Consider the following 27,591-nt stretch of genomic DNA (forward strand, 5'->3'; position numbering starts at 1 on the left):
AAAGAATTATTGTAATTGTGAAGATTTAAAGAACAAAACAGGAAGATTTGTAATCATCTAAAATGTATTTACCCTGGGTGTAAAAGAAAACAGATAGATATTAGAGGTGAATGAGAATGAATTTGTCACATGTTTATATCTATAAACAGTCCTAACAATATGAATAATTACTTAAACTAAGTAAAGAATCTGTTTGGATTTCTAAAAAGTTTTGGGGAGATGATTGTCATCCATATTAATTCTGAATAATTATTACTCACACAGATTGAGCCACTCAACTAAGAGACAACAACTAGTATGTAGAGACCATGTAGCAATTTACCAAAGTACAGTGCTTAAAGTTTCAGTGCTGGAGGGATCTTTGCAATAACCTAGGTTACTCCCTTTATCTTGTTGATGTAATCACTGTGGCCAAGAAAAATTAAGTCGTCATTCTTACAACTCTATTAACTAATAGCAGAGGAAGAACTAGAACCCGGATCTCCTGATTGTCATTCTGGTATTTTCCACCATGGTGACTAAACCATACCTTCTTTAAATGGGCTTGGTAGAAACTTGGCCATGAACTTGAACATTGCCAATTGGCTTATCATGGGTTTTGCCATTATTATCTTAATTGTCAAGTTATCCCAATTATAGATATGACTAGATTCTTCTCACTTTTGCCAGAGGATAACTATTTTGGGGATAGGAAATCCCAATTGTTTCAGGATTATTAGAAAGGGATAAAATATAGAAGAATAATATAAAATGTAATGAAGTAAATTGTAGTTATAACTTCAGAATAATTATTTTGTAATGCTGATAGTACTTCCCATTTTGTGTCATCTGGTTTGTCATCTGATGTTCCTATCTTGAGGGACATATATCAAGTCTGTGATGTTTCTATATCAGTCCAAGATAGTGAGCCCTTGACCTCTCCAGCTTTCCATATATCATGGTATATAGATGTGAAGACCAGAGTACAGCAAAGTAGGAGTAAATATTTTTTCTCTCTCCCCCACTTACTCTATGAATGTTTGTAAGAAATTCAGCTTTTATTGTTTTCTTAAAAATCCATTTACTCAGTAAATGTTTCTTTAGCTTATACAATATTCTGAGCTAAAACTCCTGAACATGGTACTTACCAAAGAGTTTGAATTTGGTAACAGATCCAAATGTATAGTAATTTACTATAATAGAATAAATAATAAAAGAAATTACTCTGGGAACATAAAAGCCAAAGCATTATTTCCAGGAATATGAGTGGTGTTTGGTCATGGGATGGCTTGTGAAAGTCAACTATGGATATTTGTTAAGCTGGGTTAGATATTTTCTAATTAGTGAAGTTCAGGAAGGACATTATAGATAATGTAAGGAGATATTAAAGTGATGACGAAAGATAATGGTCTTGGAAGTAAACTGTGGAGGGATCCTTTATAAATATTCTACTAAGGAGTTTGGATTTTATCTCAGCATGGGAAATACTAGACCTCTATATTTTACTAACCTCCCCTACCCGTATATCCATGGAAGACATCAAAACTGAATTTAAGACCTTCTTTCCACTGAGCTCAGACATACCCTAGAATACTTGACCATATACACTGTAGGAAGTCATGACCAATCAATCACTTATGGCAGTACAGATGGAATCCAACACTGTAGGTAGTTCAAAGCCCCAGAACATCTTTGAACTAAGAGTGACATGAGCATATCTGTTTTAGATTCATTGCTTGGGGCAGTCTAGGGGAAAGATTGAGTGATGAGACACTGGGGATAGAGAACATAGCTAAGACACTATTGTAGTATTTCAGATGAGAATTTTAGAAGACATTTTTGAAGTGGAATTTATGGAACTTGAAGGTATCACTGCTTTTCTCAAAGTTTTAGTAACAACATTTCCCCCCATAGCATCCATTTGGGATTTAGTAAAAAACTGCATTGCATATTTCACAGAATTCTGCTGTATAGATTCCCATAAATTTAGATCAACAAAGGACTTAATTTCTAGTTTACAAGATATGAGGAGGAGGGAATAATATTGTAGAGTCTCTGTCTTCAGAACAGAATACAGTATCCGAGAAAATACTGATGGTTTTTATCCTATCAGTGTGTGGTTTTACCTAATTATTTTCTCTGTTGCAAAAGTAGAGCTCTCTAATCATCAACACAATTTATATTCATAATTAATAATTATTGTAATACAGGTGTGATGAAATGATACTATTAATTGAAAAGGTTATGTACATTATTTCATATAATTATTCAACAGTTATATAATGTTGGCATTTTTGTATCATTTTAGAGTGAAGGAAAGAGGAGTTGATGGATAAGATTATATACCCAAATGACTCTGACACCAAAGCTCATGTTCTGTATTCCTCAGCATGTCCAAGGTTTTATTTTTATTTTTTATTTCTTTTATTTTAGTAGTAGTTCATTGTCAAGCTATATACTTTGCTTTAGAAATATAGGTAATCATAGTGGTCTAGAAAAGAGAAGATTTGTAGAATAGGGCAGTTGCAATGAGGATAGACAGGAAAGGGCAGATGTTGAGGTACTGACCTCAAAAAGTAATTAATTAATTATCTTTAATATTCATTATCTGTTATTTTGTCTAAAGCCATTATGATTTTTTATTTAAATTCCAGTTAGTTAACATACAGTGTAATAGTAGTTTCAGGTGGACAATATTGTGATTCAGCACTTCCGTACATCACCTGCTGCTCATCACAAGTGTACTCCTTAATCCCCATCACCTATTTCACCCATCCCCCCCACCCACCTCCCTTCTGGGAACCATCAGTTTGTTCTCTAGATTTAAGAGACTGTTTCTTGGTTTGCTTCCCTCTCTCTTTTTTTTCCCCCCTTTGCTTGTTTGTTTTGTTTCTTAAATTCCACATAGGAGCAAAATCATATGGTATTTGTCTTTCTATGACTGACTTATTTTGCTTAGTGTAGTACTCTCTAGTTCCATCCATGTCATTGCAAAGGGCAAAATTTCATTCTTTCCTATGGCTGAGTAATATTCCATTGTGTGTGTGTGTGTGTGTGTGTGTGTGTGTGTGTGTGTATTAGATCTTTATCCATTCATCTATCAGTGGACACTTGGGCTGCTTCCATAATTTGGCTATTGTAAATAATCTGCAGTAAACATAGGGGTACATACTATCTTTTTGAATTAGTGTTTTCATATTCATTGGGTAAATAACAATAATAGAATTACTGCATCATGTGGTAGTTCTATTTTTAATTTTTTGAGGGACCTCCATACTACTTCCCACCATGGCTGCATCAGTTTGTATTCCCACCAGCAGTGCACAGGGGTTCCTTTTTCTCCACATCCTCACCAGCCCTTGTTGTTTCTTGTGTTTTTTGATTTTAGTCATTCTGACAGGTGTAAGATATCTCATTGTGGTTTTGATTTGAATTTCCCTGTTGATCAGTCATGTTGAGCATCTTTTCATGTGTCTATTGGCCATCTGGATGTCTTCTTTGGAAAAATGTCTATTCATGTCTTTTGCCCATTTTTTAATTTGGTTATTTGTTTCTGGATGTTGAATTTTAAAAGTTCTTTATATATTTTGGATACTAACCCTTTATCAGATACATCATTTGCAAATAAATGTCTTCTCCCATTCTCTAGGTTGTTTTTTAGTTTTGTTGATTGTTTCCTATGCTGTGCAGAAGCTTTTTATTTTGATGAAGCCCCAACAGTTTATTTTTGCTTTGTTTCCCTTGCCTTCTGACACATATCTAGAAAGAAGTTGCTACAGCCGATGTTAAAGAAATTACTGCCTGTGCTCTCTTTTAGGATTTTTATAGTGTCAGGTCTCACAGCTAGGTCTTTGATCCATTTTGAATTTATTTTTGTGTATGGTATAAGAAAGTGGCCCAGTTTCATTCATTTGCATGTTGCTGTCCAGTATTCCCAACATCATTTGTTAAAAAGACTGCCTTTTTCCCATTAGGTATTCTTACCTGTTTTGTCAAAGATTAATTGACCATGTAATTGTGAGTTCATTTCTGGGTTTTCTGTTCTGCCCCATTGATCTATGTGTCTATTTTTTTTTTAAGATTTTATTTATTTATTTGACAGAGAGAGAATGAGAGATAGAGAGCACGAGAGAGAAGAGGGTCAGAGGGAGAAGCAGACTCCCTGCTGAGCAGGGAGCCCAATGTGGGACTCGATCCCGGGGCTCCAGGATCATGACCTGAGCTGAAGGCAGTCGCTTAACCAACTGAGCCACCCAGGCGCCCCTATGTGTCTATTTTTGTGCCAGTACCATACTGTTTTGATTACTGCAGCTTTGTAATATAACTTGAAGTCTGGAATTGTTATACCTCCAGCTTTGCTTTTCTTTGTCAAAGTTGCTTTGGCTATTTGGAGTCTTTGTGGTTCCATACAAATTTTAGAATTGTTTGTTCTAGCTCTGTGAAAAATGCTATTGGTATTTTGATAGGGATTGCATTAAATGTATAGATTGTTTTGGGTAATATAGACATTTTAACAGTATTTGTTCTTCTAGTCCTTGAACATGGAATGTTTTTCCATGTCTTTGTGTCACACCATTTCTTTCCTCAGTGTTTTATAGTTTTCAGAGTACAAGTCTTTCACTTCTTTGGGTAAGTTTATTCCTAGGTATCTTATTGTTTGGGGGGCAATTGTAAATGGGGTTAATTCCTTAATTTCTCTTTCTGCTACTTCATTATTGGTGTATAGAAATGCAACAGATTTCTGTATGTTGATTTTTTATCCTGCAACTTTACTGAATTTGCTTATAAGTTTTAGCAGTTTTATGGTGAACTCTTTGGAGTTTTCTATACGGAGTATTATGTCATCTGCAAAGAGTGAAAGTTTTACTTCCTTGCTGATTTGGATGCCTCTTATTTCTTTCTGTTGTCTGATTGCTATGGCTAGGACTTCTGATACTATGTTAAGTAACAGCAGTTTCATTGAAATTTTTATTTTGAGGATAATTTTCTATTCACATGAAGTTGTGAGACTATCAAGAGATCTTATAATATATAAAGATCCCCTTACCCATTTTCTCCCAGTAGAAATATCTTGCAAAACTGTTGTATAATAGCACAACCAGGGTATTGACATTGATACAGTCAAGATAACAACATTTTCATCCACATGAAGATCCCTCATGTTGCCTCTTATAGCCACACTGACTTCCCTTTCACCCTCACTCCATCCTTAACTCCTGGCAACCACTAATTTGTTCTTCATTTTCTGTAATTGGGTTCTCTGTCTGTTCCATTAATCTGTGTGTATATATCTCCACAAAGATCACACAGTCTTGATTACTGTAGCTGTATAATAAACCTAGAAATTGAATAGACTGATTCCTCCCAGTTTACTCTTCTTTTTAAAAACTCTTTTAGCTACTACAGTTACATTTTATTTCCATAGAGAATTTCTGATGGTTTACCTTTTATTTCTTTGTTTTATTGCATTAAGACGTTTTCCCAAACCCTGATGAATAAGAATTGTGAGAAAGAGCATTCTTGCCTTATTTCTGATATTAAAGGGAAAACATTCCATCTTTCATCTTTCTTTAACATTAAGTATAATATTAGTTGTAGGGTTTTTTGTAGGTGCTCTTTATCAGGTTGAGAAAATACCCTTAAATTTTTTTTCCGAGTTTTTAAAAAGTCTTGACTGTGTTATGAATTTTGTCAGGTAGATTTTTATCCATTGTTTGATATGATCATGTGATTTTTCTTCGTTACTCTGTTAAGATGATGGATTATATGGACTGATTTTTGAACGTTGAGCCAATCTTGCATCTTTAAAATAAACCCAACTTAGTCATGAAATAGAATTCTTTTTATATGTTGTTAAATTCTATTTGCTAATATTTGTTATGGATTTCTGCATCTGTATTTAGGAGGGAGCTGCCATTTTTTTCTTTATCTTTTTTTTAACTATATTTTTGGTAGTGAGGCAATACTAGCTTGATAAAATGAATTGGGAAGTATTCCCCTTTTTTCTGTTTTCTGAAGAGATTGTGTAAAATTGGTGCTAATTCTTTTTTAAACGTTTGGTAGAATTCACCAGTGAAACCTTCTGGCCTGGATTATTTCTCTTCTGGGAGTTTTACACTTACAAATCCAATTTTGTTAATACTTACAGGCTATTCAAATTATATATTTTATATTGGGTAAGTTATGCTTTTTAAAGAAGTGGTTCATTTCATCCATGTTCTCACATTTATATATGAAGAGTTGCTCATAGTCTTCCCTTATTATCCTTTTGATATCTGCAGGATATGTAGTGATATCCCCTCTTTCCTTCCTGATACTGGTAATTTCCCTCAATCCTTTCTTTCTGTCTCAATATCTCTTTCTCTTTTTGGTCAATCTTGCTAAAGGTTTGTCAGTTTTCTTCAACTATGTAAAGAACCAGCTCTTTGCTTCGTTAATTTTTTTCTATTGTTTCTCTGTTTTTAATTTCATTGGTTTCTGTTATTTCTTATTTCCTTCCTTCTGCTGCTTGGGATTTATTATGTTCTTTCTCTAGGTGCTTGAGGTATTGAGTATTCATTTAAGACCTTTTTGCTAATGCATGCATTTAGTGCTATAGATTTACTTCTCAACACTGCTTTGGCTATGTCCCACAATTGTTTTATGCAGTTCATGATTTTTTTTTTATCTCCCTTGGGACATTCTCTTTATCTCATAGACTATTTAATATTGTTTAGTTTCCAATGTTTAGAGATTTTTCCTGTTATATTTATGCTTAAATATATCTTTTATATGTGCTTCTATATATCCTTGATGATTTTCTGTCTAGTTGTACAATCACTTGTTGAGAGAGGGATGTTGAATTCTCTAATTTTGAATTTTTCTATTTTCTCTTTCAGTTATATCAGTTTTTCATCAATTTTTTTTGCAGATTTGTTATTTAGTACATACATATATAAATTGTTATATCTTCTTCATAGATTAGCTCTTGTTATCATTATATAATGTCCTATTCTGTTTCCATTAATTTTCTTTGCTCTGGAATCTACTTTGTCTCATATTGATATATCATTCCTGATTTTTTTTCATTAATGTTTGCATGGTGTAATCTTTTTCATTTTTTACTCTCATCCTGCCAAATCAGTATATTTGAAGTGAGTTTCTTATAGACAGCCTATCATGCATGGATCATGTCATAGATTAATGGCAGAGAGGTCATTAATCAAATCTGGCAATTTCTATCTTTTAATGGGTGTATTTAGACCATTTTCATATAAGGTAATTATTGATATGTTAGGAATTTAAGTCTGCTATTTTTGCTTGTTTTCTGTGTTTTTTTATTTCTCTGCTTCCCGCCCCCACCCTCCACCCTTACTGTTGATTATTTGAACAGGGGTTTTTTTAGAATCCCATTTTATCAATTGTGTTTTTGAGTGCATCTCTTTGTGTAGCTCTTTTAGTGTTGCTCTAAGCATTACATTGTACATACACAGCCATCACAGTCTACTGGTATTGTCATTTTACCAGTTTCAAGTGTAGCAAATTTCTTTCACCCTGGCTGGCTTAGTCGGTATAGCATACAATTCTTGATCTCTGGGTCGGGAGTTAAAGCCCCACGTTGGACATGCAGCCTACTTAAAAAAAATAAATAAATTGAAATATATATATAACATATATATATATATATATACACTATATATATATATAATAAATATTTCATCTAAATGCATTTAGAACCATGTCAGATAGTGTTCAATTTTTGTTTCAACATCAAACATAATTTTATTTATTTTTTATTTTTTTTAAAAGATTTTATTTATTTATTTGACAGAGAGATACACAGCGAGAGAGGGAACACAAGCAGGGAGATTGGGAGAGGAGAAGCAGGCTTCCCGTGGAGCAGGGAACCTGATGCGGGGCTTGATCCCAAGGCCCTGGGATCATGACCTGAGCCAAAGGCAGACGCTTAATGACTAAGCCACCCAGGTGCCCCTCAACATCAAACATAATTTTAAAAATCAATAGAAGAAGGAAATTTTATTGGATTTATCTATTTATTTATTTTTATTTTTATTCTTTTTTATTTTATTTTATCACCATACATTACATCATTAGTTTTTGATGTAGTGTTCCATGATTCATTTTTTGCATATAACACCCAGTGCTCCATTCAGTATGTGCCCTCTTTAATACCCATCACCAGGCTAACCCATCTTCCCACACCCCTACTATTGGGACTTCATCAAGATAAAAAGCTTTTGCACAGCAAAGGAAACAGTCAACAAAACCAAAAGACAACCAACAGAATGGGAGAAGATATTTGCGAATGACATATCAGATAAAGGGCTAGTATCCAAAATCTATAAAGAACTTACCAAACTCAACACCCAAAGAACAAATAATCCAATCAAGAAATGGGCAGAAGACATGAACAGACATTTCTGCAAAGAAGACATCCAAAGGGCCAGCAGACACATGTACTATTTATTACTGTGTTCTTTCTTCCTCATCTTCTAAGATTCCTTTTTTTTAAATCATTTCTTCTCTTTTTCAGATAACTTCCATAGCCACTGTTTTAGTGTAGGTCTGCTGACAACAAATTAATTTTTCTTCCTGAGAATGCCTCAATTTCACCTTCGTTCTTGAAGGATATTTTCAATGCTTTGCAGGATTCTGAGTTGTCGGTTCTTTTCTTCCAGCATTTAAAAAAATGTGTTATGATCTGTATGGTTTCTAATGAGAAATTCACTAGCATTCTGATTGTTTTCCCCCTATAACTAAAGTATTGTTTCTCTCTCACTGCTTTCAAGATTTGTTCTTCATATTTGTTTTTCAGAACTTTGTCTGTGATGTTTAGAGTAGATTTAGGGTAGACCCAGGAGTCTGAAATGCCCAGCTGAGTAGTAGGTGCATCAAGAAATCGCACAAACTTTTGTAGCTTCCACAAACAGGAGATGATCGAAGAACAAGTCATAAACCTAGGATTTCTATGAGCCCCAAAATACGTGCTCACTTGCACCTTATGAGTCTAGAGCCAAAACGGGTCTAAGATAAACTGCCTTCCAACCTGAGGAATTTAAATAAAAGCGAAACTTCTATTTCATGAACACTATTTAGAGGTAGTATATGCAGAAAGAAGCATGATTTTATGGCTAGATACGAGCATATGAAACTTATTCTTGGAGTGGTGTTTACAATAGATTATAAACTTCTCTTCCTCATTTTGCTAATTGTGACATGTAGTCCCATTGGCCAAGACAGCCCTCAGACCAATTTAGAACATTGACTTATTTACTAAAGAATATATTCTTTCTCTGTTGTGTTGCTAATAAAAATGATAAAAGTCTTAATGGGTGGCTGAGTCAGAACATTTTTTTCTACATCTTGGTGTTTTTCCAAGCCAGAGCCAAGAATGAGATGGAATGGGATAGATTATTGTGTTGTTTTCTGTAGGGTAGCACTTTTGCGGAGAAGAGGCTTTAAGTCTCTAAAGTTGTCAAGATGGAAAGTTTCACCAAAAGTGAATTGACATCAAATAAAACATGAGTACCTGTATTTGGATGTTTTACCACATACCCAAGACAGACAGTGGATTATAAACCTTTCATTTATTGGACTATTTGGGCTCCATCTGTAGACCAGTATGTTGTTTCAGCGTCTGAGACAAACCACAGAGGATAGCCATACTTTTTTAATGTTGTTCTTCATTTTAATCTGTGTGTTTTCTGTGGTCAGTCCTGATGAGAAAACTCTTAACTCATATCCAGATATGTACCAGTGGGTGGCAGTAGATATGGCAGAGTTCTAAATAAAGTAGGTACCAATCACAGATGAAGTCTAAAAGCTGTATGCTGGAGGGCTTTTTTTGCTTGTTTTAAAATGCAATTGATTATTTTTCACACATTTTCCTGACTTTAGCAGGCATACTGAAGGGTAATTTTTAAAATAATAACAACAGCTAACGTATATATGATTCTTACTATGTACCAGACATGATTTTAAGTGTTTTACATATATTAATTTAAAAATAACACATTTGATTATTTTCAGGGTATTTTGGCTAAGGTACAGTTCTATTATTCGTTTATCCTATTTACCTATAGTAGTGTAACAGAAGAGAACAAACATTTGCTGATAAATATTATATTAAGCAGAGGAATTATTCAGCTGTCAGCCATTGATTTAAACAGATTTTTTGTTGTTGTTTTATCTTGTGAGATATTCTGTACATTTTGTGATGAGCACACCTTGCCAAAAACAACTGCCTTTTCAAATGTTCTAAGTATTTGCTTTTCGTCAAAGCCGCATCTCTTGATGTCCTCTCCCAGGATTGAGGAATTTCATTTTGGACAACAGTTAACTATAGGTTTTCTCCCAGATCGTTGTTATGCAGTTTGCTTTAGCAAAGTTTCCTTTCAGTTTGGGGAGGCATTGGACAATGTATAAGCATTTATGATAGAGTTTGGAATAATATGTCATTTCAGTACATCTTGAAAAGCAAAGGAGGATAGTCAATTTTTTGTGAGAAAAAGTACTGAACCCTGATTCAGTTTAGGAGCCCTGGGCTCAGATTCATGCACTTCTGTTCACTAGCTGTGTGACATTGACAGAGGCTTTTGCCCTTTGGGAACTCAGTCCTCGTCTATAAAATGTGAGGAGGTTGGATTAGATCAGTGGTTTCCAATTAGCATAATTTGGAGTTTTATAGCTCTACCGTGGCACCACAGGGGTTGATCCCAGGATAGGAATGAAGTCCCAGCAGGCTGGCCCCCAGGTCCTCTCTTCTGCTTTCACCTAAGAAGCTTCCTTTTAGCTCTTTAAATTACTATATTTATTTATATACTGTATACACTTGAAAGTGTGTATGATTTCATTCGTAAGACAAAATTCTACTTGTTTTAAAAAATAAAAGATTGAAAACCCTGGGATTAGGTTATTTCAGTGATCCCTTCTGTCCCTAAAACATCAATGATTCCAATAACTGGGGAGCCAAAGAAGAAAAAGAGAAATTGGCCGTGGTCTTTAGCATGTAGCTAGTGTCTCACATATCTAGTATACACCTATGGGAGGCTAGGTCCATCATTTATGACCTCTGAAGGGTTGTAAGGTACTCTTTTATATGATTAATTTTATTATACCACAACTGCCACCCACAAAGAAGAATGACACAAGTTTACTTTTTAAAAAGCTTACATTCTTTTGAGAATTTATACTCTCTGTTGTTTTAGGTAAATATCAGGACATAGAGGAATTCCGAACAGGAGCACTGATTACTAAGTGAGGTATAGGAGCCAGAAGCTAATCTCTGCAGTCATTAATTCACCACATTCTGCTGTCGATGCTCCTCTGTCCAGTGCTGCCGTTATAAATGTTGCTGGGTCTGAAACCCTTGTTTCTATAACTTTCTGTCCATGACCAGCTGGGTGGAGTTATAATATGGATGAGATATTTTATAGTAAAGGTTAAGGAGAAAAGTCTACTCATTTCTAAACTTGATCTCCAACCTTTTTGTGAAGGGTCAAGTTGCTAGATAGATGTGTTGCTCATGTACAGCTGGACATGATTCTCCTTTTAAAAGCAAATAAACAAACAACCTATCTGCTCCCTTGGCTACCAGGAACCAGAATCAACATAAAAAAGTGTCAAAGCTCCTTAAACAGCCAGACCACTAGTTGCAAAAACTATGAAGGAAGTAGTATAAGACCGTCTTAGCCAAAAACATGGTCATGATATATTACTCTGAATGTGCCAGAGAAATGCAAAGTGGAACAAAACAAAACAACACAACCGGATTCTCCAATTCTCATCCATGATGGCCTGCTTTTTTAAATGGGACTTTTTCCCCCTCTAATGACTATATGTCATAATGAGTTAGTATCAACTCATTTAAAAGAGCTGGAGCCAATCCAAGGAAAATACACAGGACTGCTGCCCTTTTCACCAAGAAAAAAAAAATCTTTCATTAACTAATGTTGATGGAAGCACATTTAGCCTCAGCAATTTGCATGGCAGTTGAATTGCTGTTTGTATTGAACAGCAAACCAGAGAATAATAAAGCAAAACAGGAACATGCCAGTGGTGAGCAAGGGAGCAGGGCAGCCCTTCCACTTTTTCCGTGCTGATCGTTCATTCTAAAGCCGGTAAAACCGGACAATAGGATTGCTCATTAGAACGAGGTGCGCTAATCACACTCTGTTGTCACAGCATCTGTCACTTCGGCTGTCCAGAAGTCTCACCTGTATTCTCTCCTCTTGTGGTTGCAGCAGAGTAGTTGCTTCTCAGCCATATTTTATCAGCACAGGTTAATAACCCTGTTCATCATCCCAAATGTGTGTGCTTGAACAAGTGACCTAACAAGTGAGCAATTGCACAGAGCAGTGATGTAGAGGAGGAGACAGTTTTGGGGATCCAAGTTAAGCAGCAAAGGTAGAGAGGTAGTAGTTAGGGAGGATATGGATATGAAGACATCGGAGCCCTGATCGTTGACATCAGGGAATTTCTAAAGGAAATCAGAGGGATACAAACATGTGCATTTTTAAAAATAACAGTATTAAGGAAGGTACAATTAAGTACCAGTGGTACAAATGAGAGCATGATGTGATATATACACGGCAGGAAGATTGCCCCAGGATTGCAAGGAGAGCAGGGCTGTAGCTGTGGCTTTAGACTAACTAAATAATCTCAAGCAGATCATTTGCCTTCTGGGAGCCTCATGTCTTTGTTTATTGTCAAATGAAGTGCTCACTGTAAAATAGAACGTTCTTGCCAATTCTGAGTTCTCCAAGTTTCCGAATAAAGATAAGAAAGGTCAGTACAGCCACACAACCAGAGACTTTTACAACTGACAGCAATCCAACTAAACCTAATTTAAGTACAAGCAAGAAGGAAAGGAAGGGAGGGGAGGTAGAGAAAGATGGAAGGAAATACGAAAGGAAGGAAGAGGGGGAGAGAAAGAGAGATGGAGGGAGGGAGAGAGGAGAGTTAGAAGTTCAAGAGTTACGTGGGCTTCAGGCAAGGGTGGATCTTGTCCTCAGCCTACTCTTTCTCTGTCTCTTGGCTCCGCTTTCTTCTTTACGAGCTTTGCTCTTGTACAGGTTCCTTCGGCATAGTAGAAAACACAGCCTAGAAAGCACCAGGCTAATATCAGCTTGTGGCTTCAGAAGGAGAGAAATTCTACCAATTTTTGCCTGTTGTGGACAGGGTTTGGTCCCTGTGTTGTTAGTGGGCCAGTCTGGAGCTACTTGGGGCTTGAGCTAAAGCCTAGCTGGAGGGGGGCAGCTCCTGTCTGCCGGGCATGCTGTTAGCAATTTAGGTGGCAAGCATTGGCACCTCGCTGGTTCTGACAGGTGTCCGTGTGTGTCCAGGTTGGGGGCTGGGGGAAGGGAAATGGTGCCCACCAGCTCTTTTATTCTTAGAGAGGTCGCCCAGTGACCCCTGCCCCTTCAGCTCACACTCTGTGATTAGTAAACAAATCTCTTTCCCGTGTGTCCCAGGCATTTTTCAGACTGTTGCTTCTGTGCTGTATCTCTGCAAGGCTCTTTGTCGTGCTGTCCCTTTAAGGGTGGAGACTCAGTTCCTCTCACCCTCCTGGCTCTCCCAGAGCCCAGCATGATTATTTTTAAAGTTCCAGGTGTTAAGTGCCACTGATTATGAGAACTCCTGACATTGTGCGCTAGGTTTTCAAAGTCACATGTCACAGGATTCCTCTTCCCTGTGAGCGTTCCCCGTGCCTGGGGTGCACACTGTGAGGCTCAAGCTGTCCCTCCCTCCTGAGGACAGGTGAGGGTCTCTTTAGCTCCCAACAGCATCTCTGCCCTTTTTATCCTTTTCCACGTGGCCTCTTCTCTACATTTAGCTGTGAAATGTCTGTTCTGCCAGTCTTCTGGGTTATTTACACTGATGTGGGCACTATCTAGTTGTAGCCATGGGATGAGGTGAGCTTAGGGTTCTACTCCACCATCTTTCCCAAAAGTCTAGAGGTTCTGTATTTTAAATGCCAACTGTAGGAATCTCTTTGTAGTTTTTGTTGTTGTTGTTGTTTGTTGTTGTTGTTCAGCTGTCCAAAATCAAGCATTCCAATTGGTATTAGCTTTGTTGGAAAAGCAGCATAACCTCTATTATGTATTTGGAGAAAATTGAGAACATAATTTTTAAATTGCAATAATTCTATGAAGTTCTGAGGGTGACTGAATATCTTTACATTTATAATTTTATTAAATCTGTGAGTTGAGTTTGATTATACAAGAGATCCAATACCCATTATTTATCTGCTATGTTTTAGCTAAGGTGTTTGGTGTTTGCTGTACCAAGTGGAGTTTGGAGGAACAAGATCAGTTTTCTTTGGTGGTTGATGGACCCTACTATCCATTACCCCAGGTCCAGTGTACCATTAAACAGTGTAATTCACTACAAGGGGCCTAGCTCAGAGAACCTTCTAATATCCAGAAGTAGTGAATCAAAATGGCCAGGTTCACACAGGGACACAATAGTGATCTTTTATCTTGTGAATATTCAAGAGAGTTGTGTTGAAGACACAACTTACTGAAACTGTTGTTTTTAGCCTGTCTGATACCCAGTCCTCCTTCTTTTATCAGTTCCCTGATCTTTCATTTAGAAACTATCCTTTCTGTTCTTCATCTACTCCCTTTGGGATTATCAGTGGAAGTGCTCCATCCTTTCCCCTAGTGAAGCAGTAGGCAAGAGATCTAAGGCCCATTAACTTTTTTGTTTGTGGAATTTCATCTGGAGTAGAGTCACACAAAGACTAGAGGCACCCAGGGTAAAATGCCCATTAGTTCATGCTCCTTACATCCCTACTGTCCCAGACCAGTTGTTACTCTCTGTAGAGTCTGGATCTTCTTTTCCCTTGCATCTGTTAGTTACTCTTATATCTTTCTAATAAATTCTGAATGCTTCTTGTACAGTTAACAAATGGCTGCTGTAAGTTTGCAAGTGCTGGGTACCAAACCATCCCTCAATTTCATGTCTATAGATCATGATTCTGTGAGTTGGGGTTGCCCCTGGGCTCACTGGGCAGGTTGATCTCTATCGAGCTCCCCTTCTGAGTCATCCATAGTCCTTCTCAGGCTAGTGGACAGCTATGCTTCTGGGCATTTGCTAGCTGCCAGTTAAGGCAAGCAGCAGGGTCTTGCAGGTGGGAAAAGTCCTGGGCCCTTGTCATCCAGCAGGTTGTCCTGGGCTTGTTCTATGGTGGTGAGAGAGTTCCAAGTGGAAAAATGAAAATGTGCAAGGCCTCGAACTCTCAGGGCAGATGGGCACAGATTCTGCTCTATTCTATTTAGCCAATCAAGTCAGGAGGCCTGCCCAGATGTGAGGTGTAGAAAGTAGATGCGTATGACCTCCTCGTGGTAGCAGCTGCAGTGTCCCAATGCACATGAGTAAGCATTCAGGATGAGGAATTTTTGAAGGCACTTAAACAATCTGCCACCCCCTAAGTTGGTTGGTTTCTGTATAGCTAGAGAACCTGCTATGCCAACCAAAGACCCCTTTAAAAATGCCGCCTAATGCCTTGGCTTTCTCCTCACTTTATTGACCTAACTCTGATTAGGGAAGGTTTGGGAGCCAAAGTCAGCACCTCTCTGGGATGCAGAGCAAAAATCACTGTTCTCCTGAATCCCAGTACATTGTGTCTTGAGGGGATTGTTTGCAGCTCCTCTGTAGCTGAATTAGCCATGCAGTCTCCCCATCAGTTATACCAGCTGCCAGGTCTCCTGAAGTTTCAGTGTACTGCCTGCTCATTTGTGACAGCACTGTGACTTGGCTACTCACTATAGTATTGTTTCCTGCTGTATGTAGTACAGCACTTGCTAAAAACATTTGCATTTGCCTTTCTGAGATACATATTGAATTTCTGTAAGTTATATTTTCCTTTTATGCAGCATGGCCTCTTGGTAAGCTATATCAATCACAGAGCAAGGCAAATGCTCATTTTAATGTGCACTGCTGTAGGTGTTTCTTGCCTGTTTTCATCCAACTTCTGACTCAGCCCAGCCCTCTTTCAGTTTGGGAGATCTAATAAGATCATAGCACAGGGTGGTATAGCTGCAGGCAGAAAATTCTGCTTGCAAAATATATTTTCCTTTATAGCGAGTTTGTAAATTAATGTAGAGCACTGAGATACCATGGCTATATGCAGGCATTTAGACAGAACTCTCTTCAGTTGACTGTCTTCCCTTCCAGCCACTCATTTCTCTGAGATAATGCCAAGCGCTTGGTCAGATGTAGCTTCAGTGCTTCCCGCCTTCTCAGAGTGAAATGATAATTAATATGACTTTACAGTTAAGGTGGTGTTCTACTTCCATTAATAACACCCATTATTCCAGAATGTTTTAATTTGGTTATAAAAATTGACTCTGGAGGTGGAACGTGGCTTGGGAGCTTATTTTAAGAGCAAATGGTTTGTTTCTAATTTTTCATTAAAAAGAAAAATAAGCTTTTTTTTTTAAAGAAAATTTTGTGTTACTTAAGAGTTATATAAACAGTGGGCCAAATTCCTGAAATATTGATATGATTTTGGATTTGTAAATTAGTTGGCTTTCTTCTGTGGTACCTCCACCAGAGTCCAGACCTCCCAGGTCTTCTCAGCTAGCTCAGGATTAGCAGAGTCCAGAGCTCTGCCCCATCTCTTCAGTTAGGATCAGAGGGCATTTCTTTTACATTCCTTTTCGCACTTAAACATCAAATTCTCTTTCCAGGCATCAGTTTTCACAAGCTCCTGACTGAATTGGGCTTGACCCTAAGAGGCAACTCATTTTCACATTATCTTGATGGGCATTTTGCTTTCTTCTTACAGATCTCCTGGAGGAGACCCACAGAAAAGATGAAGAAATGGAATCTCTGCAGGTAAAGTAAATTCTCCAATAGGGCAGGTATCCTTGGGATAAAAACATTTGTTTTTACTCTGTTAGCCTTTATTGTTGCCACATTCAGATCACTGACAAATGGAGTGAAAAACATGTCAATTTTAAAGCCCCAAGTTAGAATTTGCTTCCTTTTGGAAGTGTGTGAGAATATTTATAATCTCCTAAAGTGGGAACCAAGTTAGCCCCTGTGCTACTCGTGAAAGGAGCCTTTATACCTTGGTATAGCTTAATAGGAACCACAGCATTAAGAAATGAAAGCAACATCTTTGCAAAGTCATTTCCCCAAAAAACAGGGCTGATGAATGAGGATGAATTCATGGAACCTACATTTCGAGTGAAAGTCAAGAGTATTCTGACTCCATGAATGTCATCTACCAATAACCAACCAAGAATATTAACACATATATGGAGCTTAAGACTTTACCTTGTATGCCTCTTAATTCACTATGGATTTATACATAGTTCTTGGACTGGAAAATTGTGTTTGAAAGATTACTCTAGAATTTTAATTGACAGTTCCATGGTATGAGCAATTGATGTTTACTTGGCATCTGACAGAGGTGGTTCTCTCTACCTTTTACATTGGGCTAACTTGCAGATGGGTAGCTCAAGTATCTATCTTTATTAGCGGAAACATAATCAGTTATACTCACATGACAGAACCAATTCACTTAACGTCATGCTGGGGATTAAGAACAGTAAATACTTTGGACATTTAGAGTTCTTCCTGGGCCTGGAAGCTGTAAGGCACGACTGAAGAGTGATATAATGAGCTGGCTTGAATGCTTTAGAGGTAAAGATGTTTGCTTCTGGCGAAAGAAGAATGGGTCAAGTGAAGCCCAAAGAACAGGGGAAATGTTCTATAATTGGGGGTTCTTCTGTTTAATGGTGTATTTGTTAAAAGAAAATTATTTTATTGATCTAAAAATGAAGAAGAAGAAGATAGTTCTTTTTTGAAGAAGAAGAAGAAGAAGATAGTTCTATATCCCTAATAAAAGTGGCATGTGTTGGCCACAGTTCTGTACAGATTAAATTTTTTTTAACATCTTGAGCTATAGTCAGGTTAAAAAGAAACAGCCCTGGTTGGTCCTGTCTGGGGCTAGGAAAAATCTCAAGTGTATACTCACCCTGTCTGAGAAATTAATATCAGAGTCATGAAAAGCAAAGCTTCCATGTATACTAAATGTATATATTGAAAAGGTAATGAAGTCTTTTTGAGGCACTTTGGTTATGCATTGTATTTGCCAGAATAACACATATAAACAAATTCATTGAGTAGAGAGTACATATATGGCCTTTTGAAATGACAGCACAAACTTTTTGAGTTTACTTCTCTCACAATACAAATGGTGGAATCAGTAATCCTGTTAAATTTAATAGCCTCTGTTGCTTCTCAAATATTTATTACGAACTGGCAGCATTTCCTACCAAAATATCCAGCAAGTGCAATAGAATGCACCAGCCAACTAACTATGGGCATTTATAGATGTAGAGTATCGAGTATGATGTCCAACAGCAGGAAAGTTCAATGCTGGAACTTTGTAGTGACAATTAGTACCTCATAGTAACAGTCTATTAAGAACAAAGAAACTAACACCTCTGAGAGTGCAACAAGAGTGCAGAGACACATCACAGAAAACCTTTCATTTTAACACTAAAGGAAAATTCATTGAAAAGACCTATATTCCTGAATTTGTATATTCATATTATAAATATCGCAGGTGATAGTTTTGAGAAGACTGTTATTTAGGTTGAGGGGCACCTGGGTAGCTCAGTCACTAGGTGTCTGCCTTCGGCTCAGGTCATGGTCCCACGATCAAGCCCCGCATCCAGCTCCCTGCTCAGCGGGAAGCCCGCTTCTCCTTCTCCCTCTGCTCTTCCCCCTGCTTGTGTTCCCTCTCTGTCTCTCTCTCTCTCTCTCTGTCAAGTAAATAAATAAAATCTTTGGAAAAAAAAGTATTTAGGTTGAAGTTCTACAGTCACACAGTAGAACTTTGCGGACGGAGTCAAAGACAAAACAGTTTAAAAAAAATGATAGCAAAAGATTGGAAATTGATGACTTTGGATTTTAATACCGGCTCCACTTCTGGGCAACTTTGAGTAACTCAATTAACTTTGCTGTGCCTATTTTCTCATCTGTAATATAAAATTATAAAACTGTCTTCCAGAAGTGTTTAGTGTGGATTAAATTATCCTAGGAGGGAGAGCTAAATATTTAATTCCAATTTACAATGTTAACAAATCCCCATGTATCCAAATTGGAGTCAGTTTTATTTACTCATTATCATCATATAATTATGTATAACAGACATTCTGTATTTAGTGTCATCCTCCTTGAGGATGTTTCCCCATCCTCCTACGTAAAAAATGTTTCACGTACTCACTGAACAAATACTTGTTGAGCACCATTTCTGTGCAGGGCACTCACCATACCGAGCACTAGGGATACAAAGGCAAGCTGCTTCTACTGATGCCTTCCTGCCCTGGGAAAGTATCTGTTATATAATAATAAGATATTTAAAAACAATATTTTTAAGTCACGTACAAGTCACATAAAATAAGAACACCTGCCTTTATTTGGTGGAGATATAGGGTAGGTTGGGTGGAAGTGTAGGAGGTTGAAGGTGGTGGGTAGGGTGAGCTGGGGTAGAGTGGCAAATCAAGTAGATTTCCCAAAGGAAGCCAATATTTAAATGATAACCAGGAGTTAGCCATGGCAAGTTTGGAGTAATGATCAGTTGTAGGCAATGTGAAGGAGATGGGAAGACCTGAGGTAAAAGAACCTCAGTTTCCTGTTTGAGGAAGTGGAAGAAGCTTGGTATGGTGGAATGTAGCACTGAGAGTGTATTGCCTGCTCATTTGTGACAGGAGTCACAATGAATCACTGCTCACTGAGAGAGGAGAGGCAAGACAGGAGTGTTTGTAAGGTAAACAGAGGACCTCGTAAAAGAGTTAAGGATTTTACCCTTAGTATATGGGAAACCAGTTAAGAGTTTGAAGCAAGAGAACAATATGATCAAATCTTCGTGTTTTTTTTTTAAAGATTCTATTTTTTTATTTGAGAGAGGTGGTGGGGAGGGGCAGAGGGAGAGGGAGAAGCAGGCTCCCCACTGAGCAGGGAGCCCGACACAGCAGCTTAACTGACTGAGCCACTGAGGTGCCCCTCAAATCTTCATTATTTTAAATAGGTAACTAACTGGCTATAAAGTCCAAAATAACTGGGGGCAGGTAAGATTAAAACCGGAGACCATTTAAGCCGACGTTTATGGGAATCTTGATAAGAGATGATAGTGACCTGGATTGGGTGGTAGTGAGAGCATGAAGAGGAGTGGGTGGTTTCTTAATGTATTTTAAGATCTAAGATTCCATGGGACTTCTGAGGTTGGTTGTTAGAAGGTAGGTAGGAAGAGGCTAAGAATGGCTCCTGGGTCTCTTGGTCAGGCCGCTTCGTGGGTGGCTGTGCTAGTCAGTGGGAGAAAGAGAAGTTGATTAGTTCACTTTTTGATATTTTCAGTTTGGGTGCCTTGAAGCATCCGGGTGGCATGTCAAGAGGGGGTTCATGCATGAGTCTAGGGCTCAGAAGGCGTGTGAGTTGGACATGGATTTTGTTGTCTGCAGATTGGTCTCCATATTATATAGATGATACTGGAAGTCATAAGAGTGGGACGCTTGGCTGACTCAGTAGGTGGGGAGTGCAGCTCTTGATCTTGAGGTTGTGAGTTCAAGCCCCGTGTTGGATGTAGAGCTTTCTTTAAAAAAAAAAGAAAAAAAAAAAGTTGTAGGAGCAATGAGGATCCCCCGGGGGGAAGTATGTAGAATAAAGAGATGAAAAGTTAGGCCAGAACCATAGGGAACGCTCACACTTAAGTTTCAAGCTAAGGATGGAAATCCTGCAAAGCCGTCTAAGACGTAGAGAAAATAATGTCAGGAGGACAGAGCATCAGGAAGCATGGCAAAGCATATTTCAAGGGAAAAATAATAAAACTGAGTAAATAAACCCTTGAATCCCCCTAGCTAAGGGGCTTCGGTTTTAAAATTAAAAATTAAATTAAAATTTTAAAATTAAAATTTACCATACAATAAATTTCCTATCATACCTCTCTCTGCAGCCACTCTCATCTTTCACGTTCCCAAAGATCTACTATTTGGCACAGCACATCACCATAATAGGTACTCGGTAAATTTTTGTTGATCAAATAAACAAATGAATACCACCTACCGGCCTCTGATTTGGCACCTATTTCTGGTCTACGCATCAAAAAACAGCACAACCATCCCTGTCCTAGAGTTCGTTTTCTGTTAAAAATTTTTGGTGGGGAGGGCTCCTAAGTTCTAGCATTCCTGTGTATACACACACACACACACACGTACACACACGTGCGCACTTTCACTTTCACTCCCCCTCCTTCTCTCTATCCTGCTGTGTTCCCGCCCCTTCTTTGAATGTAGTATTGAACCAAAAGGTCAATAAGTGAGTGATTTGGCCTGAGCTGTAGTATCAGTGGCAAAGGAAAAGGATATAGTGGTGAGGGAGGCAGGCAGCAGTGGGGAGAGTATTTTCAATCTTTAAGAGGAATCACAAACAGTGGAGACAAACATATTTGCCAGTGATTTCTATAATACAGTTGGTAATTACCAAAATTCTTCACTGGAGCTTAATATTGTCTGGCTGAGGGGTGTGTGTGTGTGTGTGTGTGTGTGTGTGTGTGTGTGTGTGTGACCTTCATTTGCAGTTACACTGTGTGCTGTTCTTCATAAAAACAGTGTTATCTTTGACTCTTAATGTGTGGTAGGGTACCAGAGTCCTATTGGCATATGGGTTTGAGGTACATTGAAACAAGCAAATCCCTTCTTTAATCCGCTCTGAGATCAGGTGCTGAAACATTTTAAATAGACACAAAACGTAATCCATTTTCCTCATTTTAGTTGAAAAGTATTTCAGTGACTGTCACCTTCCTTGTGATAAGTGGTAATGGTAGGTGCTGCTGTTGCTTTTTGTTTTCATTTTCTGAAGCGCCAACCTACCTGGTTCACCTTTCATCAATTTCTTGCTTTGTGAACCCCGGAGTGCAAATCACACCAGAAGAGTATCATGCTTAGTCATGAAAAGCTGCAAAATGCTACCTACGACACTGACTAAGCAGAATATCTGGAAAACACGTATGCCCCCTCCCCACACTTTGCTGACTTACAGCCATCTTGCTTTTCATTTTATTTCAAATAAGATAAAACTTGATTATGAACATGATTTTTTCCTATTCACTTTCCTCTTTTACTAAGCCATATTCAGGTCATTTTGAGGCACTATCCATATCTATAAATTGGGGACAGTAATAATACTTCATAGGACTATTAAGAGGATTAACTGGGATAAGAAATGCAGAAACAAACCTTGGTACCTGGCAGGTCTTTCATAAATATTAATTCTACACACTGTTTATTTGCACCTACTGCACACCAGACATGGCGCTGCATACTGGGATAAAGTGGTAAATGTCCCTGTGCCCTCCCAGAGTCACCCTCTCCCTCTGTCTGACCCTCCTTGCTCCTTTCGTGGGCAACCATGACTTTAAATTCAGATTTTGGCCAGATTATGCTAAAGGAAGTGTTACATCTTTGGATAGCTACTAAATGTAATGAAACAGTGAAAAAAAGGTACATTGTGGCAATAATGAAATTGATTATATGGGTTGAATTTGAACATCAATCTCATTATTTAAGAAGAAAAAAGGAAACATTTTAGTTGTAGGATTTATAAATGTCACCAGTGTTTCTGGACACTTTCTTCATTATCAGTATTTTCATTAGAAATGAACTAAATCCTTCATTTAATTAAAGGCATTGGGTTTGTGGGGTTTTTTTTAAGTAATATAATTTTTTTGAGACATTCCAGAAGGTATAAAAAAAATACACACACACACACACACACACACACACACACACACACACCCTTGAAGGATATTAAAGTGGCATTACTGACATGCTGTTTTTCAGATAACCCATAATTATATTTAATTTCTCTCCCAAGTAGCTTCTGGGACCTTCCATTTGAAGGACTTGATTTATTTTTTAGAAATGTTTTGGGAGTGAGGGCAGGTGTTTGATTTTGTTTTTGTCGCCTCAGTAGTGCTCAGGCAAAAGCATTTGAAATGAGCGGAAGGAGAAGATAATTATTTTCCTCAGTCATTACTTCATTTCAGCTACTTATGGAGTAACCTATGACAGCATGGTGTTTGAGGGAAAAATAGAACGCGAATTTCTTAGTTCTTTTGGAAGTCTAATAAATATTAATATAGGGGTATTATACTACAAGAAAGAATTCCAGTGTAAAGTTGGCAGATACATTTTTGGAAAAAAACTGGGCAAGAGAAACACCAAAGACAAAAAGCTGACATGGGTAAAAAAATTGCCCTCGTTGAGGTTAGCAGGATCGTGCATTAACGTCTCAGTAGTACCCGTAGATGGCCAGTCCTCCTGCTAAACAACCATGTGATAAGCTGGGCTAGTAAGAGACCAGCTGGATAATTTCCGTAATTTTGCTGTCAATCATTTCTTCTTCTTCTAACTGTAGATGCCCAGAGCCTGTATTTTCAAAACACGTAGTGATTTGGGGATTTTAGAGATTATGGGTACAAATGCAGAGATGGGGCTGCTAAAAATCCCAGAGTTAACTTAGAAGGGAAAGTAAGGGTGAAGTTGGGTGCTGTGTTCTAACACTGGTTCTCTAGAGGAACTGAAGGATTCATTAAAGCAATTCTTAAATTGCCCCAGAAATTCTGATTTGCTTGGGAGATACTAAGGTACATTTTTAGAAGTCCCGATTTGAATAAATTAACAAATTATGATTGAACTGTTTATTAAACTAGAAGGTAAATGCAGTATCCTGCTCCTCTCTAGGGTGACCCATGAGAATTAAAATGCAACTTCCATAATTCTAGAAATCAAACATAACGCGTTCCTATGTATTCTTCCCAAGAGGCAAGAATGTAGGCAAATCACATATGTCTCTCTTTCTTTTTCTGATATATGATAAAGAAAATAATAACTGTTGTAAGCAATGACATAAACCAAGCAAAACGTGGGTGATTATGGGGGATGGAGTATTGGGCAACACTGGCCATTTTGAGGACTAGCTGACTTAATGGCCCATTAAAATCTCTTATTTTCTCAAAAGGTAAAGAAGCTTACCAAGCTTAAATTCGGTATGAGGTCTCCACAGAAATAGAACATTAGCAGTCTGTATTAGGGTCAAGCAGGGTCTCAGCCAGTTAGATTTGCACACTTCCATTTACTATGTCAAGAGGCCGCAGGAGAATAGGGAACCAAGCTCAGTAAAATCAATTCCGCTTGAAATTTTAATGACCATTAAATTTTATCACTCTATTTTACCTAAAATTGGCAACTTAATTTTAGTTCCAAATTTATGGCAATAAAACTGGAAAGTAGAAGACCCTGAAAGTGAAGTAGTCACTTCAGTCTCTGTCTGAATGTATGGACGTTGAGTGACTAGATCATTTTCTTTGGAGGATAAAAGAAATATGAATAGGTGGCTGGTTCTGTTTATCCAGAGAGATGCAAAGCATGAGTCTTCAGGATTCAGCAGTCTCCTTTGAGTCAAGCGTCTACAAAAGCCTCAAAAAAAAAAAAAAAAAAAAAGATAGACACCCTTTGGAAACATTTTAAAAATGCAAATATAAAGTCTAATTTTTGAGTTCAAGTGTCCAAATTTTACTCTGTGACAAAGTTTTCTAAAAACTTGGTAGAGTAAATGAGCCAAGTGTGTGTTATAAATTTTGTAAATTATTCCCACAAGGGGGGAATTTGTGTGTCTCCATATACCAACCCCTTTGCAGTTGACTCCATGAAAAGCAACACTTCCAGAAAATATCCCTTAGTGCCTTTGTCAGAGTCTGAATTCTGGGCTCCATGAGCACTGGGGCTGATGAAAGAACAGCTTATGTTTTCTCGTGAAAAATGAAAACCATCTAAGTATGTTATGTTTTGCAGTGTTGAGTTTGGGAGTTTTTGCCACATTTCCAGAGTCAACTGTCACCTTACAGTTCGGGCCAATTTCATTTGGGTCGCAATTTAAGTAATCGCTTCAAGACCACTTTCCTTTATGTGTATCTGCTTATTCTTATCAGTCACACCCCTGGATAGGCCTCAGACTTTGGATAAATAATCGTGTCTTCCATTTGGGCTGCTATAACAAAACTACCGTTGACTGAGTGGCTTAAACTAGAAACATTTATTTCTCCCAGTTCTGGAGACTAGGAAAGTCTAAGATCAAGGCAGATTCAGTACCTGCCTTCAGTATCTGGCCCACTTCCTGGGTCATAGCAGGAGAAGAGCAGATAGGACACTCTTGAATCTCTTCTAAGGGCACCATCCCATTCATGATGGATCTGTCCTCATGCCAATCACCTGCTAAAGGCCCCATCTCCTGATATCACTTTGGGGATTAGGATTTCAACCTGTTAATTTTGGAGGGAGGAACACAAACATTCAGGCCATAACACCCCATTCTCCATCTTGTCTTCTGTCTCCTGATGACAATGGCAGTTGTGAAAACAATATTCTAAGGGATGACTATAGTGTGCAACAGATTTGGGAACAGATGCTCAGCAATAATACATTTCTGGTTGAAACCGTTTACATGGACTGTAAAACAAATCTCTGAGGTTCCAAGTATTAATAGAAGATCATTGAAAGAAACTGTAGTTCTCCCTTCTAGGGCCATCTCCCACTCCCATCTCTGGAAGATTTTCCAGAAGGTAAAGAATCACTGGAGAGGATTTCCCCAGACTGGGATCTTGAAAACTCACAAATACTATGTTTCAATTATTAACAAGTACTGATTTAGTACTTGTTAGTTCCTGTCAAGATTCTGCTAAATCGATCCCAAAGGGTGATGGTCTGTGCATCAAAGGAGAAGAAAATATCACCCCCTGGCTGGTTAACGAATGATCTTAATGGTGCCAGACAACGCTTTTGTGTCAAACACTGTGCCAACACTTCTAAATCTATGTCATTGATGCCTTGCATCATTTCTACAAGATAAATACTGTTATTTTCATTTTACAGATAAAGGAGGCTCATAGCTCATTCAGCCAGCAGTTGGCCAGGCTAGTACTTATACTAGAATCTGCCTGTCTTTTGTGCTGTTGTACTTAAATGTCTCCAGAGCTTATGGAGAAAAGAATTTCCACACTTTTTTGTTTCTTTGGGTTCTTGGCCTATCCTTCTTTGAATTTCTTCCATCTCTTTTTTTCTAGGAGAATGATTCATTAGAAAACATATTTACAAATATTTAAGTACTTATTTAGTGTGGTAAAATACTAACTCACCCCTTACCTTCTCAAGAAAAATACTATAAGAAGCTGAATGATTTGTTGAAAGTGCCTTAAATAAATCAGGCAATACTGGGGACTAATATTAATGAAAGTCCGCACTGCTTTTCTATTAACTTTAAAACTATTTACAAACCCTTAGGCTCTAAGCTTACATATACATGGCAACTGGTGTGTGTGTGTGTGTGTGTGTGTGTGTGTGTGTGTGTGTGTGTGTGTGTGTGTGTGTGTGTGTGTGTGTGTACTTGGCTATTGGCATATGGGGAAGATTTTTAATTCCTGGTGCAAGATTATGAACAATCCAGTAATCTCAATCACTTCTAGGAAGGAGAAGGGCTCATTTTTCTTTTTCCATTCTGCACCTTTTATTTTTGCTTATTCATCATGTTTTAAATAAACAGACCAAAGAAAGTTGTTATTAAAGCCCTCCTTGGGCTTCTTGAATTTCAATTTTAAACCAGGTTCAAAATATTCTGGCAAAAATTAAAGGCAACATTGAAAATGTTTACATAAATTTTAAATTGTGCAAAAAGTGATAAAACTAAAATGAGCTGAAAGAATGAGTAATAAGCATCTCCTCTTATCTTTGTCTTTTTATCATAATCAGTGATGATACGGGTTTTAAAAAAACTAATTCTGAAGTACATTCCCTTTCCAGAGTATCTGCATTACACTTACTCTTCTAAATGTAATTTGTTAGAAGTTTAATGTTTACTTTTAAAAGTATGAAGGCTTATTAGCATGCTAATAAATAACATTTAATGTCTATTAACAGTACTTCTATATTTGCTCATAAAATGGAATAGAAAAATATTACCTACAAGAGATTCCCTGCCTTTACTACATTCTGAGTGTAATTGAAATCCCTAGTTCTCATTTCACTGTTAGAAAAGAACTAATAAATTTGTCACCAGTAAAACAGGGGTCGGGGGGCCAGGCCTTTTATGAGCTCAGTAATGAATCTAACTCACACAGCCCAGACCTGAAAGACTTGGGAGATGAGCACAATAGAGGTGCCAGTTCGCTGTATAGCATCACAGCTAATTAAGTTTAGATCTTTGCTTTTCTTTACTCTTTTTTTCTGATATTTCCCCAGTGATATTGGCTGTATGTGCTTTAGCTGGCCTAATGTCAGACCCAGAAGTCAGAAGCAGTTGCAACTTACTTAAGAAAGGCATATGGCAAAAACATAGTCCCTTTGATTATATGGTAAATAACTATAAGAATGTGTACAAATAATGGTTTTTATTTGAACATGAAATTTTATTGTGATGTAGTATGTGTTTTGTTATACCGTCACCTGACATCTGTTAAAAATAAGGTTCTGGAATGCTGTTCTGGCATGTGTAATTTTGAGCAAGAGGCTCTGAAACAGTTTTCCAGTGTAAACCCTAACCTCC

The 27,591-nt window shown here is 37.6% G+C and overlaps 1 protein-coding gene across 4 annotated transcripts in view; it reads left to right on the forward strand.

Annotated features, from left to right (window-relative positions):
• CEP128 (centrosomal protein 128) overlaps positions 1-27,591 on the forward strand; it is a 393,012-nt gene that overhangs the window by 301,672 nt on the left and 63,749 nt on the right. For all 4 annotated transcript variants that reach the window (XM_088024490.1, XM_028102263.2, XM_088024491.1 and 1 more), the window contains exon 21: positions 16,772-16,821. In XM_088024490.1, the coding sequence (XP_087880616.1) occupies positions 16,772-16,821 (50 nt within the window). The remainder of the gene's footprint in view (positions 1-16,771; positions 16,822-27,591) is intronic.

Source organism: Eumetopias jubatus, unplaced genomic scaffold (genome assembly GCF_037043125.1).
Source record: "Eumetopias jubatus isolate StellerSeaLion01/CBP00866 unplaced genomic scaffold, mEumJub1_p1.0 scaffold_7, whole genome shotgun sequence".
NCBI classification, from domain to species: Eukaryota; Metazoa; Chordata; class Mammalia; order Carnivora; family Otariidae; genus Eumetopias; species Eumetopias jubatus.